At 36.9% G+C, this 18393-nt stretch overlaps 1 protein-coding gene across 1 annotated transcript; it reads left to right on the plus strand.

Moving 5' to 3' along the window:
• Positions 1–1686: 1686 nt before the first annotated feature.
• On the plus strand, positions 1687–17578 carry LOC113058518 (T-box transcription factor TBX4-like). Its single transcript, XM_026226479.1, has 9 exons — positions 1687–2284; positions 5416–5561; positions 5734–5828; positions 10120–10239; positions 11589–11736; positions 14103–14255; positions 14365–14453; positions 14529–14758; positions 15318–17578. Exons 2-9 carry the CDS (start codon positions 5418–5420, stop codon positions 15959–15961), a joined length of 1623 nt encoding a protein of 540 aa, XP_026082264.1. The 5' UTR covers positions 1687–2284; positions 5416–5417; the 3' UTR covers positions 15962–17578.
• Positions 17579–18393: the final 815 nt, after the last annotated feature.

The following is an 18393-nucleotide window of genomic DNA, read 5'->3' on the forward strand; positions in this document are numbered from 1 at the left end:
ATTGAAGTCTAATGGGACAAATAAAGCAGTGGGGCCTTCACGTGAATTTAAGCCGATATTTTGACTTTTGGTAAACGTGATGTTGCAGCTTACATTGCCTACATTAAAAAATATGGATGAATATCTGGGCAAACACTGTTTTACAGCAATATTTTATGAAAAAAAAAATCCTTATTGAATTTGTCATGAAAAACGTAAGAGAGTACCGTGGAAAAAAGAAACAGGCTACAGACAACAGATTCATTACAGTGTAAATGCATTAGTCCGTTCTATTATTATTATTATTGTTTTGTTATTTATATCAAATTTAATATTATGTCTGTTTTAAACGATTAGCTAAAAGGTTTAGAAATTAAGCGAACATACTTATAACAACTGAACAAGAATGAACTTAGGCGAACTAACAAACTTTCTACAAGCGGCAGAGTGAATTTTTATTGATTAATTTATTTTAAATCAAACACGTAGGCCTGGGCTATATCTAATCACACAGTGGAGCAAATGTTTAGCTTTCAGGAGGATGGACTGTACATATTAAAAAAAAAATCTAAACATTTGTCTACACCTATAGACGAAAGAATAGTGGCCTATGTGTCGTCCGGAATAGGAGGATCAAACTAATATCACAACACCCATGACTGAGGCATATCTCTTAAAACAGAAAACCGTCGTGCATTATTGTTGCGTTTATTCTTATCTGATAGCATGACCTGTTTGGAAAATTACATTGGCGAGAACGACAAACAGGTTTGAGAAGGACATATTCAGGCTTTTGCCATTCATTCGGTCATGTCACCAGTAAATATAAGTCCAGGCTCCCACGGCCCTCGAACTTCTGCAGGTGATTTACTGATTTTTCAGCCTCGTGCTTCGAACCATTTACTCCAAAACCGCAACCATATTTCACTGGAAATGCTATAGGACGTTTAAACGAAATCCTCATAGATTTTACATTCAAACATGCGAGCGTATAAAGCGGAACAAATATGCGAAACTGTGAAAATGACAGAAAGCTTATGATATATGAACTAAAAAAAAAAAAAATTGTTATATGGTCATAGCTAACGTTCAACCTGTTTGTGTCCGAGCATGGGTGATTCTTCAAATTATAGGCACTTTTGGCTAACTTAAAATCTTTTCAACTGTTGCCTATCTGTTAAAACATTTATGACATCCTTGTATAAAGATCTGATGATGATTTTAGTCAGCCCTGGTTTTGGTATAATGTGATCACACGTTAGACTACACCATCTAGGTATAATAGCATAATGTGTGATGCTGTGGATTTGTGTGTGTGTGTGTGTGTATGTGTGTGTGTGTGACGGTAATGGTTTTGACATTTTGGCAGAAAAAAAGTCTTGGACTTGATATAAATAACAGAAAAACAAAATGACCGAAAATATCTTGGACTTGCCAATGCTAAATTCAAATTATTTCTAATTAATTCAAATGATTAAATAATGACTGGTATGGAAATGGTAATGACAGAATAAAGCTTCTTTATTATAATGTGAAATTCTTCAAATTAATTATATTTATAATCTTCAAATGGTCACTTTGCTGTTCTCTACGAGGAACAAGCCGAGAATATGGAAAGTTCAATATTTATAAAACGAAAAAAAAAAATGAAAAGACAAAAAAAGCAAAATCGAAATCGTCTTAGGGAACCTTAAACACAATATCCCCCCTATATCAAATAAAACCCAACATTTCAAATGTTATTTTTTTGGTCCTGGCACTTGAGGTAGGCTACAGTATTTTGAATGCTTGCATTTTACACTGTTCATGCGGGGGAGAAAACAAGGAGACGATGATACAAGTCATCTTTTACGATGCACAGACTTTGCTGTGCTCGTGAGTGGACCAAGCGCATCGGGTTGTCTTGGGTTTGGTGTTATTGAGAACTGAGCAACGTCAGCGATGAGGCGCGGGGGGAAGGAGGGAAGGAGGGAATGAGTCAAGATATTCACCCCAGTGCTTTAACAATTCAAGCTGTTCTGTGGATACTCTGCGTTTCCAAGAAAACATCACGTAGGGACCATTTGCCTCTGAGACGGGCACTCACCGGTGTTACCACGGAGCTCGCGGCGGTATTTGAACAGAAGCAGACTCTGGGGAAGAGACAGCTCTGTCTGCTCATGATCAGAGACGGGATGCTGAGCTGATACTAGTGCACTGGACTCAACGCCACACCGGGACGTAACTTCCTGCTGTAATGTCGCAGTGGACAGATTCATGCGGTTTGGAATGATATGGAGGATTTCAGAACATAATATTTTATGAGGTAATATTGCATTTGTTCTCAGTAGGTCACATCATGCTGCTCTGAAATTCTTGTGCCGAACTGAACCCTCACTTATGTGTGCATGGAGGGCGGTAGCCTAATGCGATTAGACGCAGTTCATTTATTCTTCTTTATCAAATTAACGAGAAGGCGTCAGTCCTTCATAAAAAAAGCTAGGGCTTACTTTTAACAATATCTAAATATCGTCTTAGCATGTTATGTTAACAACGCAACCTGACGTTCAAATTACACTAACCATTCTATTATCTATGATTACTAAAAAGACTTAAATATTTTAAATGAATTGTTGGGTGCACATTGTTTACGTGTCTAAAAAACTGTTAGTGCATATACTTATGATCTTGTTCGTGTCCTTTCGCCGCGAAGCATGGAGCTAGACCTAAGGCCTTTAAAGCATCTTCTAAATTCATTCTGAAGGCACAGTGCTTGGTCAATTATAAGATGACAATAATCTCTAGATTTTTGACGCAAAAGTGCAAAATAAAAATGTAAATGAATAAATAAATAAATAAAAATAAATTAAAAAAAATAAAAAATAAATAGAGAACTGGCGTAAATGCAAAAGAAGAAAAATACCCACATAGCCTATACGCAGCTATCAGCACAGTTGTCTATTTTTTAACTAGCTACTGATGTTTATTTATTTATAAAATTTTAAAATCAAAACAATAATAATGATTTCCCTATTATTTAATTTTAGGTCGGAGAAATGCTGAAAGTTCGGGATAAATTAACAATCAACAAAAAACACGTATTTGTACACAAACCGAACTATTCAATAAATAATCAACAACATCTATTAATAATATTAGTTACAGTGTTATATCACAACGAAAACGCAATGCACAACTAAAATAAAATTACACCACGGCCAGATAGCAAGAAGCATACCGTTATTTTACGATGCTAATGCCCCCCTTCCCCCATCCATCCACACACTTATTCTTAAACATAATCCAAAAACAACCGAAAAGGAAACTACAGTATATTTTCAACTGAACCTTTTGTGTTATAAATGGACCCAATAATAATAATCTTTTTTTTTTTTTTTTTTTTTTTTTTTTTTTTGTGTTAAATCGTATTTAATTCCCATGGAATTTCACCACCAGAAAGCTGCCAACACATTTCCAGCATTTTTTATGTTCCTTCTGTGACTTTCGAAATCACAGTGACAAATTTGTGCAGTCATTGGATAACTAAACCAACATATGTTAAAAACAAATATTCAGATTTGAATCCAAAAGGGTCTGATGCCTTAAGTTTCAAAACAATTTTGGCTTTAGGAAACTCTTTTTGTAGGGGTGCTTTATAGAACCAGAAACCATTGCATAATCTTAGAAGCCTATAATGAAACATCAATGCAATTTTGCTAACTCAAAATCCCTTTATACAGGCAAAATGATTCTTGATAAGAAGATTGAACTTTCCTAAACACAATGTCCTGCAAAATACCATTGAAGAAATAGTGCAGAATATTATTTTACTCACGCAGGAAGGAAAACTGTGTCTTACAGTGTTAAAACGGCCTGTTCTTTAACACACATTGTATCCAGTGAGGTACAGAACCAAAAGGAAGACCAAAAGATACTGGACTGCTATTAAAATGTGCATCAAAATTGTATAACAAAACCAGATCTGGAAGATGGACCACCTGAAAACTCCTTACGGGTCCAGGCAAGAGATGATTTTAGGATTCCAAATGGCATTTCAGTGAACTATGTGAATTCTGACCACAAAAGCATGCCTAATCTAATGCAGCCCATCCTCAAACAATTGTATTTAATTTTTTTTAAAGTAAGGATAGTTGAAACTATGTCAGCGTTGAACATTTTGGACAACAGGCTCTGGAAATAGCCAGCCAACCTCAGTGTGCACAGAGCAGTATCTGCCAGGAATAGTTTAGCGGATTATATGTCTGGGGTGACAGAGATGTAAACAGAACTCTCGCTCACTGGGCTTAGTTAAACAGTGTAAGTGAAAGGCACATTTTGGACTGGAAAAGTCCAGGGTTGACTTGCTGTAGCCTCACAGTGCCTGTCAGACTTTATCTTTATTAGCTTTGGCAAATGCCTGGCCGAGTTTACACGGAATCCCGCTCTTCTCCTTTTATCTGAAGGGCGCACACTCACATTGTTTACATGCGTGGGATTAGGAGTGGGTGGGAGGAGGTGGATTTCACTGTGAGTGTGAGAGCGGTATGGTATCTGCCCTGGAGATAGGCAGCATTTATGGAGGCAGTGTGCTGTAGTACAGTAATGAGACATACCTCTTGTGTGATGTCTGAGCGTGAGCAGAGAAGGGGCGTGAGAGCGGGGCTTAGTTTGTGACCTCCCTTAATGGAATCAGCAGTGTTTAGCATGCTTTCATAAAACCGATGTGCCCGAATGCTGGAAGTGTAAATATTTAATCTTACGATACTTCAGAACAAACGGATCTCGACCCCTTTCCTCGAAATGAATTGGCAAGGCCATGATACTAGGACAGACTTTCCCTCACGAAATGTAAATGTTAATGTATGCTATTCCTCAGATTTTGCAGCCTGTGCCTTGTCTGTGTGTGTATAATCAATTACAGTAGACTATGAGAGAACAAAGAGGAATTATGGCATCTGTGGTATTTTCATTACACGTATATCATTAGATAATTTTTAGCTTGTGCTAAAACCACAGCGTACGTTTTTGTCATTGGCTCATTTTCAAACAAATTTTTGTCAAATAAGTATACAGTATTTTATATTTTCATTTTACACTGGCTGAATAACTGAACATAATCAAGAAACAAAACTAAAAGAAAGTATGTGTTCTAACTGATTGATTGATTGAATTTATTGAATGCATTATTTTCTTAGAATCGTAATCTAAGATATATTTTATTTTCAAATCATGATGCAAGTTTTTAGCAGAAAATAATAAAACAAGCAATGAGATAATGCATGGGAATTCTCAATTTTCTATTTTTTAATTTATTCATATATGTTAGTCATAAAAGAGGCAAAACCCAGGTTTCAGTTTACATTCAGTTTTCATTAATCTGAAATGATTTTTCTATTCTGAAAGTTAATTTGTGAAATGTGAAGCCACTGTTAAACTAATATTTCTGTAATTTTACAGAAATGCTACAGGAGAAGGCCTCAGCTGTGGCTGATGAAGGTATGACCGTGGCCCAGTCGGGTGGGCGTCCTGAGCTTGCCAGTGATTCCTTGCATTTGGGCCTGCCTACAACTCCCAGCATTCCCCAGAACAATGAGCCTGACCAGGTAGCCAATCAGCTGCATTCTTTTAATGACTCCTGACTTGTAGGTCTTCACATCTACGAAGAGGTGTAATGTAACATGACAGATTTATTGCTAGTTCATATATTTATTTCTGCTTTTTAAGATACTAATTATCATATATCTTTTTTTTTTCTTTTTTTTCGTGGACCTTTAGAACATTGAAAACATCAAAGTGGTTCTTCACGACAGGGAACTATGGAAGAAGTTTCACGAGGCCGGAACCGAGATGATCATCACCAAAGCAGGCAGGCAAGAAAAGTGTCATTTCCATCCACCTATCTTGATAGATTTTATACATTAGCAGAGACAAAGACAAAAATGGTGTTTTAACATGGATACAAAAACATAACTAGGCCATCTTGCTTCCAGTAAGAAATGAAAATGTGAAACCTTATCAAGGGGCTCAGTTATATGAAATGCTGAAGCTCTTTTAATGGAATGTTTATAAAATATTACGCGACTAAGCTAAAGCAAGGCTGAATTCCTGTGCCTACAGATATCTAATTGAAAACACAAACGGCTGCCCCGTGTGTTAGATTTAATGCGCCCTGTGGATTAGGAGCAGGACCCTGGATATTAAGCAGAGAATAAGTCAATGCCAGTCATAGCCAGCAGTTTCTCAGCGCTTCTCTGTGGAAAATGCAAAAGGTCACCACAATTTTTCTTTAATGCTGTAACATTGTGAAGGATGGGCTTTCCCTTGTCCAACTGATAAAGTGCTCCAAGAATCCTCAAACCCTTTGAAGAGCCAAAGCACTGTTCAGTTGACAGCTGCGCACAGAACAGGAGACTACTTCCTCATAGTTGCAACAACAGATGGGCTCATTTCGTTTTACATACTTTAGTGTATAATGGACACCAGGCTCTGTTAAAGATGCTCAATATGTCAATCGAGCCATGAAGCAGGAAGAGCTTTTCACCATTACATTTTCTTTTTTTAGAGGGCATATGACTTGTAGGACATTAGACAGCCATTCACTGAACTGTAAATCTTGAGAAAACTCACCAGGTTTCTTCACAATGGCTCCCATTACACAAAATTGAGGCCAATTTCATGCAATGCTTCTCATCGTGGTCTTGTGTTACATAGCAGGCTTTAGCCACGTTATATGCCGTCTGACAGTATAGGTCTACGCTGAAGAATAATACACCCTTATATAAAATTCATCGGGTGTAGTACAGTTACAAAAATTGCTTATGACAATATTTTGCTTCTGTGAATTCCACAAACAAGGCAAGAATCCAAAGAATAATATCATGTTCAGATTTAGACCTGAAGACCAAAACTGTTTTTGTAATCAAAAAGCAACGGACTTAGCATTAACAGTAAAACAATCCCCTAGTTATGCGACTAATGCTACTTTCTTTGCAGAGAAAGTGGGTCATATATTGTGTTAAAAAATATTCTGGGTTCATTTTAAGCTCAGTTAACATCCTTTGTGGCATAATGTTGATTACCACAAAGATTTCCACATAAACCTAAAATGACAGCAGAAAGTGATGATTTAAACAGCTTCACGGCTCAAATAATACACAGGTTTTAACAGAATTCAGTGCTTTAATAAAATGACACATATTTCTGCTTTTTTAAAAGTTAAGTGCCTTATTGGAACGTCCATTTTTGCAATTCAAATTTTGCAAGTAATTTTTATAATTTTTTAGGTGCTCAACATTATGAATATGCTGTTGATTAAACTTAACTTGCGTTGAACTCAGAATATTCCTTTGAAGAAGTGACGAAACTTAACAAAAAATCTGCTACAACACGTCTTATTGCATACAGCCTGTGGCCCAGTACTAAGCACAAAGCATGACTATTGAAAGCAGCCGGCTGGTGTTTCTTGTACACAGCCTGTCAGAGTAAGCATCAGCTAGGCTGATGAGAGAAGCTCGGTGCCCCGTTCGATCATGTCTCCCAGGCCCTAAAGGTCCTTATCTTTGCTTCATCATCAAGTTCCTTTTGATCTAACCATTCTGCCGACTCCTTCAGATAGTATGAATCACTAAAAGCGCAGGCTTACAAAAGAACTAAAAGAAACAGCTGGCATAACGTGCATGCTGACATGACACCGATATGATACACCTTCATACTTGCCATTTCTCATTGTTGCCAGGCCCACCCATAAACAGTGCTTTTACTGAGATAACTAAAAACATAACCATATCACTTGAACTAATTTGTTACTCCAATGGATATTTACAAACTTGACATGTAATATCTACCAAATATGTAAATTGTGTCATAATTTACTTGCCCTCATGTTATTCCAAACCTCTCTGACTTTCTTCTGGGGAACGCAAAAAAATAAAAATAAATAAATAAATAAAAAAATAAAAATAAAAATAAAAAATAGCCATGTGATCTACTGTGGCAGCCATTATGTCAAAGTGTTGGAAATGGAAATGGAAAGAGCATTACACATCCCTCAGGTGTTTACACATGCGTCTTGAGTAAATGGATTTTACTCCAGATTTATTACATCCTCACTGTTAGTACTGTAAATAGTGAAGTTAATTTTTCCTAACTGTATTTTCCTAACATGAATAATTTGTCTATTTTGAAAATGTCTTCATGTCCAGTGCCTACAACTACATACACAAGAACACTTGTAATCTTTAATGTAATACTAAGGTAACATTTTTACAGTAAGTTTTATTAAATGAATGCAACAGGTATCATAAAACATTAATCACAGGTTACCAATAATACATATATAATATATTTTACAGCATTTAGGTTCATCTTAATTTGACATAAACCAAAACATTTTTAAAAGTTGTAAACATGTATTAAAAAAGGAGCATAATGAACAATAGCATATTTATAAATTGATTTTATAACTACACACTCATAATTAACCTAGATTTAAAAATACAGTTTAAATAAAAGTACAATTCTATAAAAATGTAGTAAAAGTTAATCTGTTAGTTCATGATACCAAATGCTAATATTAACTAATTGAACCTAATTGTCAAGTTTATAAACTATGTCAGAACCAACAGCAAAATAAGACAGTGGGTGATAATTTTTGAAATTATTGACACCTAAGGACAAGGAAACATCATCATCAGAGCAGACTGGTGGACAGCTTTAAGATGTTCCTAGTGGCTTAAAGCAACTCTATAGCAATCTCTTGCCCAGAGTGATTTACATTGATTGGATAGTAGACCTGAGCCAGACATGAAGCTTTACCTTTCCCTGAGCTCTTCACTCTAGGTATTAAAGGTATGCTTTCAGGGAACTTTTTACAGTGCCTGAGCAGCGCTGCATTTGCAAATGCAATGAAATGAAATGATTCAGTTCAGGTCACATTTATTTGCCGTAATAAATGTACGACTGTTGGTGGAACCTCAAGAAAGTAATGCACTGTAGTGGAACTTTCTGGAGGAGTGGGGTGGTGCAATGGGGCTGTTTAACAGCCAGCGGTTTAAAAGACCTGCCATTAAAAAAGCACTCAGAGTTTATAAGGGGACTTGATCTTTTTGCAACTTTGCAGATCAGAAAAAAAAAAAAAAAGATATTCTAGATATTTCATGTAAAAAGGTCACCGAAGGTACAGTAGCTCCATTTATCTGTTTTATGACCGCATCTGCTATATTAGCATATTCTGTCTGTCATCTCAGCTTTAACTGTATCTGAACAAAATATAGGTCCCACATTTTATAGAGCGGCTCCTTCAAAACAGAGTCAATCCCTAAAAATATATATCTGTCCAAAAGCAAATCAGTTCCAGGTACAGATCAAGACTCCTTATATGGGATTGTCGAAGATAACAGTTTATGCTTTAGGTTTTATGATTTTTTTTTAAGTTTAGCCTTATATAATGGGATGCTTGAACATGCAGCCTTCTTTGAGATTAAAAAGACCTTACACGCCTAAAAACAGGTTTAGATGTTATTTGATCACTAATCGTGTATTCATCCTCCCAAACAAACACCTCCCAGGATTCTCTTGCATTTAAGTCTTGTTAAAACCCTTGAAAGAGCTGATGAAACGGACTCATCCTTGCTTACTGTCAGTGCTCAGCTTTTGCGCACACTCACCCTGGTGCTGTTCCTGTAATGAGCAATAAAGACGACACTGAGATACCTGAATGACACAAATGGGATAAGTCAAGTCAAGTCTGCTTTACTGTCAATTCTTCCACATGTACAGCACATACCTACAGATAATTGAAATTGTGTTACTCTCAGACCCTTGGTGCATACAGATAACACTAACAGAAGAGCATAAAATACAAGCCTGCGTAGATGCGATTGAAAGAGAATGACCTCAGTGAGTACAATAGCGCATTAACAAGTTGCCAAGTTAGATCTAAATGGCATTTAAGGACAAATCCACAGTAATATGTAAGCAAAAATAACTTATACAAACAGAAATACAATTATTGTTCAAAATAGTAATGAATAAATTAATGCAATTATTTCTCATATTTTTACAACACCTTAAACGATGAAGTTCCATCCATTTCAATATGACATCATCTTTCAATGGTAAGGCACTATTTTTAACCCTTGATGGTATTTGCACATTTTTTAGGCGAATGTTTCCAAGCTACAAAGTTAAAGTCACAGGAATGAATCCCAAGACCAAATACATCCTTTTAACTGACATTGTTCCAGCTGATGACCATCGGTATAAGTTCTGTGACAACAAGTGGTGAGTTTAAATTTGTCTATATTAAATGTTCTTTTTTTTTTGTTATAATTAGAACAACCACATTCTGTAAACTTGGAAATTCAGCTTGAACATGCAATAGCAAATGTGTGTGTGGATCAGAAAAGTGACTAGTCCCTTGAGGCATCTGGACAAACACAATCTGGACGAAAATGAGCATGTTTTACATTCTGCTGTCTCCTCCAGTCTATTTGATTCTAAGTTGTTGACTTGAGTGGACAAATTGTGCTATTCGCCATTCTACGCAGTACAATTTTTAACACACTTCAAAATCGGTTCAGTAATGAACTGCCAATAAACTATATAATAATATAATAATTATTCATTTCTGGTTTATAGTATAGAAGTAATGAGTATTGTCAGTAGTTTTACCTTTACTTATACTTTGCATTCATGAATATAATGTTGGTTAATAAGAAACAACAAAGAATTTTGGGCCTGGTTTGTAACAGTTTTATTTTTTTATATAAAATGAAGATTTATCCAATAAAACACTTTTTGCAAAGGCCAACACTGTAGGAAACTCAAATTGCAGCCATATTTATTAGCAAACAAAGTGCCTTCTGCATCAGTTTATTCATGCGATGCTAGCTGGTCCTGGCCTTGGATTGTCATTAGCACAAAGTTAATTACTGTAGGCCACAGCAGGCAGTCTGTCAAAACCAATGGGCTTAAAACAGCTGGGTTATTCACGCTGTCCTCTTTCTGACCCTGGGCCTCTGGCAATGCCACTAGATCTGGGCACTATCCACCCATCCAACAATTGGCACCAGAAATAAGTCAGATCTGGTTGAATCCAGCATGAAAAAATTAAATAAAACAATGATGGCACGCAAATCTCAATGAAATGCATGTTTTGTTACGAGAACGAGTATTTTATGACCATTTTTCAAAATCTGTGGGATAGACTAGAATTCCTGCATCTGCCAGCATTGGTTCTGGAGATCTTCAGCGACACCTTCAAAGCACACAATTAGCAGTGATGTTATGGGCAAAGCAGCCACCCCAAATCTTTGGGAATTACTCCCATAATGTCACGGACATAACCACTCGCGCTCTGAATCTTTATGTACAGATGTTCTGCATAAAGCCTTTTTGTAGCCTGCGGCTATATCCTATAGAATTTATGCAACATTGAAAAACAGTTTTCCTTTTAAAAGTGTCATGGCGTGATGTCAGGGTGCTGGAAAGCTATATAGTACTAGAAGAGAAAATCTGGGGGACAGTCTAAATCACTACACCAACAACTATTAGCTACAGGTTTTTAGCAAATCTTGCTAGTGCCTCTAAGGGTTGTCAAAAAAATAAAATTATTATGTTCTTTTGCATAGGATGGTGGCAGGAAAAGCAGAGCCTGCCATGCCTGGAAGACTCTATGTCCACCCAGACTCTCCTGCAACAGGGGCCCATTGGATGAGACAGCTGGTCTCCTTTCAAAAGCTGAAGCTCACAAACAACCACCTTGATCCATTCGGGCATGTGAGTGGCCATAAACAAACTATTTTTGAAAAATCTGAGCTTTGACTTTAAAACTTTGGATTTGATGAGACAGTGGGTAAATAAGAGAGAGCTACGTGGTGGACTAGGTTGGACACAAAATGTAGTGGACATAGCAACCGATCTGTTGTTTGGTATTGTGACAATCATCCAAGTGAAACATATTAACCAAAAAAAGAAAGAAGTGTATGGTGGGGGCTTGGTTTCCACTGTCAGTCGTAGATTGTATGGAGGCAGATTTGAATGCATGCTTAAGCTCAAATTTATTTTATTTTTTTCTTTAAACTGAAATTAAATTGGAATTAAATTTTCAAGCAAAGCTGTCAAACAAACATGTTTAAGTCTATTTGGACAGACATTTTGTTCCGTTGCTAAAAATTACTCAATTGGATTATTCAATTGGAATTACAATTCTGTGTCCCGTTCAGTTCTGAATGAATACACCTCATGTGAGAGCTGTGGTAAGGGTCATCTTAAGAAAGTAGGAGAGAGGAGAAGAGAGACAGTGGAGCAGAGGTGAGGAGTCTGACCATGGCAGCGCTGCCCAAATGAGCCAGTGGACCTAGCTTGTCTGATGCAATAACATCAGAAGCAAACTCATTAGGTTCATAACCTGTCAGAACGGCACAAAGTTGGCCTGTCAGTATTAGTTGAACGCCTAGGAAGTGATAAGGGCGAGTAATGAGCTCGGAAAGAGGTTGCTAAGCTCTACTGACGCCCACAGCAGCAGGGACACCACGGCTGGTGGAAAGCCCCAATACTGGCCGCCACTGTAGCCATGCTAGTGCACGCCACACAAGTCCCAGTCAAAACAAACGCAAAATCTAGGAGTCCCAGATATCATAATTTTGTGCTGGCGATAATTATTTTTAATGTTATGAATACTGTATATACAATATTGGCCAATACATTTAAAAAAACTAACCAATATTTCTGGATTTATTGGCATTTCCACTACACCATGCTTTGATTTCCTTTGCTAGGCCACTGATCACACAGACATCCAACACCCAAAGATATTTATAAGCTCTCTGTGGACTGATCTTGCAGGAATGTTTTTGGGTGCAGGACCATCTAGCTTTAAGGTCACATGACACAACTTTTATTCCCCAAAATAGATCTTAGATTAAAGGAAAACTTTGAGATGAAAGGCAAGGGCCAGCCTCGGAGTCTGCATTGATCTGAAAAGGGTTCTTGATTAATATACTTGGACAGCACGCATCCGTGTATCTGAATCAACAGTGCAGCTCGTATCACATGGTATTACCTCAAGACGCTAGCCAGCCAACCAGGCAAAGGTCACATGTGTCTGCATTCACCCAATGAAGCACTCAAACCATTCATTTTGCTTGAGCTACCGTCTGTGTCTGAGATGGGGGGATTGACCTGAGGTTGCCCTCTGTGCACTAGTGCTCCCAACTCCTCTTAAAAAAGTGCAGCTACGAGAGCTGCCTCACTCTCTGTCTGAGAGTCGACATAACAAAGGGAAAGGCCTTGATGCTTATTGGCCCTGACAAAACTGTGTTGGGGATGACCCTAGCTAAACGCTTCACTGAACACCAAACGCATGGACGCACTGAGCAGACTGGTACTAGAACCCTATGATCAAACACAGATACACAAAAGATCCAATTGGATTACTTGCATACAACATTAAAACCTCTTGACATATTTATTGATAATGTCATTTTAACATATAATGTACATGAACAGCCTCATTAGTGTTCAACATACAGTTTTGTACATTTTAATATTCCCAAAAACTTACAATATGGGTGTAAGAGGATCATACATATAGGTATTTATGTATTCAAATATTTAGAAATGTAAATTTTTAAATGAAAAATGTGCTGTAGGAATGATGAAAAAAAAAATACCTTGAACATTTTAGAATGATTTCTGAGGGATCATGTGACACTGAAGACTGGAGTAATGGCTGCTGAAAATCCAGCGTTGCCCTCACAGGAATAAATTACAAAATACATTTTAAAAATGGTAAAAATAGATAAGTTCCTCTGTAAATATTCATAATCCTTGAATATATACTTTATATACAGTACACTGAAATAATTACATTTTAAAACAAATATTTATCATATATATTTGTATAGTTATATTTTCCTTTTTTCTAAAGTCCTAACCCCAACCCATACACCAAACCTAATGATTTCTCATGAATTATATATGATTCATTAACATAATGTACACATCTTAAGTTGTTCATGCGTCCAGTGCTCTCAGTCTGTTAATAATGCAATTGTATATCAATTGCATGAAAATGTACATGCATATGAAATAAAAGAAGAAAAGGTCTGTTTTTAATATTCTATCCGAATTTCTATTATCAGATCATCTTGAACTCAATGCACAAATACCAGCCCAGGTTACACATTGTGAAGGCTGATGAGAACAATGCCTTTGGCTCCAAGAACACGGCCTACTGCACTCACGTCTTCCATGAGACAGCTTTCATCTCTGTGACATCCTATCAGAACCATAAGGTAGCAACAGAAACCTGCCCATAATACTATTGCAAACTATTACTTACACCTGCAGTTATTTTTAAAATACACTGCAATTACTAACATGTTTTATTTTTATTTTTTATAGATCACCCAGTTAAAAATTGAGAACAATCCTTTTGCCAAAGGTTTCCGTGGCAGCGATGAGGGTGATTTGCGTGTGTCTAGATTTCAAGGGTAAGATTATCATTTAAAATATGCTCAATAATGTACCAAATAAATATCTTACTGACCAAGTGCCCCCTTTTCTAGGAAAGATTACCCTGTGATTTCTAAAAACATGGTCCGGCAGCGGCTTATCTCATCACACGGCCATCTGTCAGGAAAACTGGGTGCAGGTGTGGTGAGTAGCCACCCGCAGGGGGTTTCACACTATCAGTATGACAGTGGCGTCTCTCACTCAGATTCCCAGGAAGCTCTCTCTAACTCCTTCCCATCTAGACGGGAATCCAGCCTTCTTTACCACTGCTTCAAGCACAGAGGTACACAGCTGTGGCAATGACCTTAATTGCCAAAAAAATAAAAATCGCTTAATCCTGACTAGAGATGCATGATTTTTAGTAGTCAGTTAAATCAGTCAGTTATAGTCATAGTCAGTCAGTTTTTATATATTTGATATCAGCTTTGCTCATATCCTGTATTTTTACATTTACATTTCCTTTGTATTTATCTAACATTCACTTAAAATTCTGATTGAAAAATGCTAATAATTTTATAGCACAAATGTAATCTTTAATTAATCTCAAAATAAATTCACAGTTCTTATACTACATTATAGTACTGTTGCCTAAATTCAATTGTTGCATTTAAAATGATTAAATTCAATCATTTTAAATGCTACAGGTAAATTTATGCATCATAGCATTAGTTTTTAATAATATAATATAATATAATATAATAAGATTATTGGCATGGGTGTAGCTCTAGTCCTGACAAAAATTTATGATTAGCTGCATTTGTTTATAAAGCATTTTGAGATTTAAAAAAATTAATAAAAACGATGCATTTTCAGCTATGTGTATTCATTATATTTTCTTTTAGACAACACAAGGCATTTGGAACTGGGATGCAAACGACCCTATCTTGAATCAGCATCTGCAGTTACAGATGAGCACTATTTCCGCTCCGCTCCATCCTACGATCCACCCCTGCTGTCCCACCCATACTGCAGCGAGGCGTTGGGCTCTAGAGAGGCATGTATGTATGGAGGAATGGAGGGAGAGGCAGGTGGCACAGTGGGTGCCGATGATCTCCCGGCCCCCTCCTTGAACTGCAATATGTGGGCGTCAGTGCAGCCGTATCCTCGTTACAGCATGCAAACTGTGGAGGCTATGTCATACCAGCCCTTTCCTGCCCACTTCAACAGCACAGTCTCCGTTCCCTCTGTGGTTCCTCACCACTCACCGTCCATGCAGCATCCACATCCAGCACCTCCCGACCTAGTCACATTTACCACACAGCGGGTGTTGCCACCAACACCATCTTCAGCTTCTTCCTCCCCCTCTGTCCCTGCCCCCTGTGATACAGCACATTCCTCGCTGTTTCATAGGAAGCCGGGATCGCCGTTACGTTCACAAAGGGATTTCGCAGGTTATCTGACCCACAGCCCCACTTCAACACGAGAACCAACCTATCAATACCAAACTGGCCTCTGCAGTGTTGGGCCACACTGGACTGACAGTTAAAGAGTGGCCCACAGCACCATCTACAACTGTATTCCTCTTCAGCTAAGAGCAACAAACTCTCTCTGAACATCAACTGCAATGAGATTATTTTTACGTAGAACAATGATACGAAATTGTAAAGCAAAGCCATAAATCTATTTAGCCTAATAGTATTGGAAGCCCACAATTTGTGGCACTGTGTATTTATTTAAATTTAAGATATGACTAGAGTTGCAGTTCATGTGCGGGTGGTGAAGCCAAGCACAAACACGTACCTAATGCACTATTGTTAGAATTAAAGGGATAGCACAGTCAAAAATAAATAAAAAAATATTATTTGAGGATGAAAGTTGATCATAAAAGTTTGCAATGCCATGAGGGCAAGCAAACAATGACAAAATGTCATTTTTGGGTGAACTGTCCTTTTAAGTTGTACCTTTTCAGTGCTGACTTTTTGTATGAAGCACAAAATGTGTGTGTGCCAATTGAAATTGTGCTCTGTCTGGATTATATTGAGAAGTTTAGTTGTTAGTTAACCTAAACAGCAGCCATCTTCCTCTTCAAATGTTAGTGTGTCAAACCCGTGCCAAGCCCAAGATGGGTTGGAGTTATTTTCTGGGTGTTAAGAGATCCTTATTATTTCCTATTAACGCAATAAAGTTTTAAACAAAACGTTTTTATATTACATTTAAATGGAATTGCTAATGTACTGATGCTATGCAATTGCTAATATATCTTTGTAATGCAAACACAACAATGAAGCTATTTTATATTAAAACACTTGAACCTCTACCATAATCAAATAATCAAATGATATTTGTGACAAAAAACAAACAAACAAACAAACATACTAGACTTACATCTTAGATTAAAGTGGGCTTGGATTGGCTCCGATTCTTTTCCTCCATTTCTGTTGGACGGTGTCTGTAAATGGAGTGTTGGGCAAGCTGAACAATATGTGTTAGAAGAGAAGTGTTTGACTTGTGAGTCTGGCACCAAATCATTGTCCAAATTTGTTCAATCAGTGCAATGTGACATCAGAGAATTCCTTGCAACCAGATGGAAGCTTTAAGAGTGATCATTAAGAGAGGAATAAAGAAGAACAGAGAACTCATCTGAAGTCCAAAACTCAACTGGCTGGGTTGGAAAATCCTTAAGAGGTCAACAATGTAAAACAGACTCAAAGAGAATGTGGTATCACTGGTAAGCACTGCGGTTCTAATTAACGAAAACAGGATGTGTTAAGGGTAGCATAGTGGTGAATGTACTCGCACTACATCATTAAATTGGGAAAACCGACAAAAAGACAGCTAATTCAGCATGCGACTAATTATATGCATAGGTATTTCAGATTTTTCCACACGTTGAATAAACTGTACCTTTTTCTTAATTTCCCATGATGAGTTCATTGTGTAGCATTGTTTCCAAGGCCTTCTTTTTGAACGGACTGCGGAAGGCAAATTTAGGATAGTTAATTAACATAACCAAGAAATATGAAATAATGATCTATAGAAAACACTCAAATTTCAACCCTGAATGTAGTAGATGCTAAAAATGTGATATGTAAAATTGAGGTTTTAATGGATGGTTGGATGATTTTTGGTTGTGTTGTTGAGACGTGTGCTTTGTTGCCATGCTATTACTTGTAATAAACTCTGACTAAAATAATTTTTGTAATAATTAACTAATAGATACAATAGAATACATTTAGAAAATCAGCTACCAGCCAAAAAAAAAAAAAAAATGTGTTAAACAGGTCATAATGTTTTCAGATTAAAACTAAAGGACTTTTTGGATGAGAGTATCTGCTAAACTATTTTCATTCTGATTAACTGATGAACAGAAGTGCTAGGTGATGTGATTTTTGTGACTTTAATTAACTACAAACAAGTAAAAAATGGGTTGATTTTTAACAAAGCAGGTTTCTCAGAACATATAGGAAAAAAGTAATAAATAAATAAATAAAAGGGGCATTAAAAGGCAAATGGGAAATGCAGTTGATTCCTTTGAATGGGTCCCAGGTTAGATTGTGGAGAGGAACTAGATTGCTGATGAAACCAAGAAGATCTAAGGGTAAGGGAGGAAATTAGAGCTTCAGACTCTGGCTCTTTGAAATGCTCCAAAAAAACATTTTGATTTACATGAGTGATACACAGTCCAAGAATAAAACCCATAAAGAACCAGTAGAGTAACAGGACACATGAGCATGAAATAAATAGTCATTGTATCATACATAACTTCAATTGAGTGCTGTTCTGTTTTTCACTGGGTTCAAGTACAGGAAGTGTCATATGGTACTTTAATATGCTTTTAAAAACTGAAGCACTCTCCCTTACCAAATCCTATCGGATAAATCTAGGATCACTTAAAAAGAGTCTTCATTGTCATCTGATCAAAACTTAGCCGGCCTATTTTTTTCTTCTTTTTTAAAACCAAAGCTTTGGTAGCACATA

This window comes from Carassius auratus, chromosome 40 (assembly GCF_003368295.1).
Source record: "Carassius auratus strain Wakin chromosome 40, ASM336829v1, whole genome shotgun sequence".
Lineage (NCBI taxonomy): Eukaryota > Metazoa > Chordata > Actinopteri > Cypriniformes > Cyprinidae > Carassius > Carassius auratus.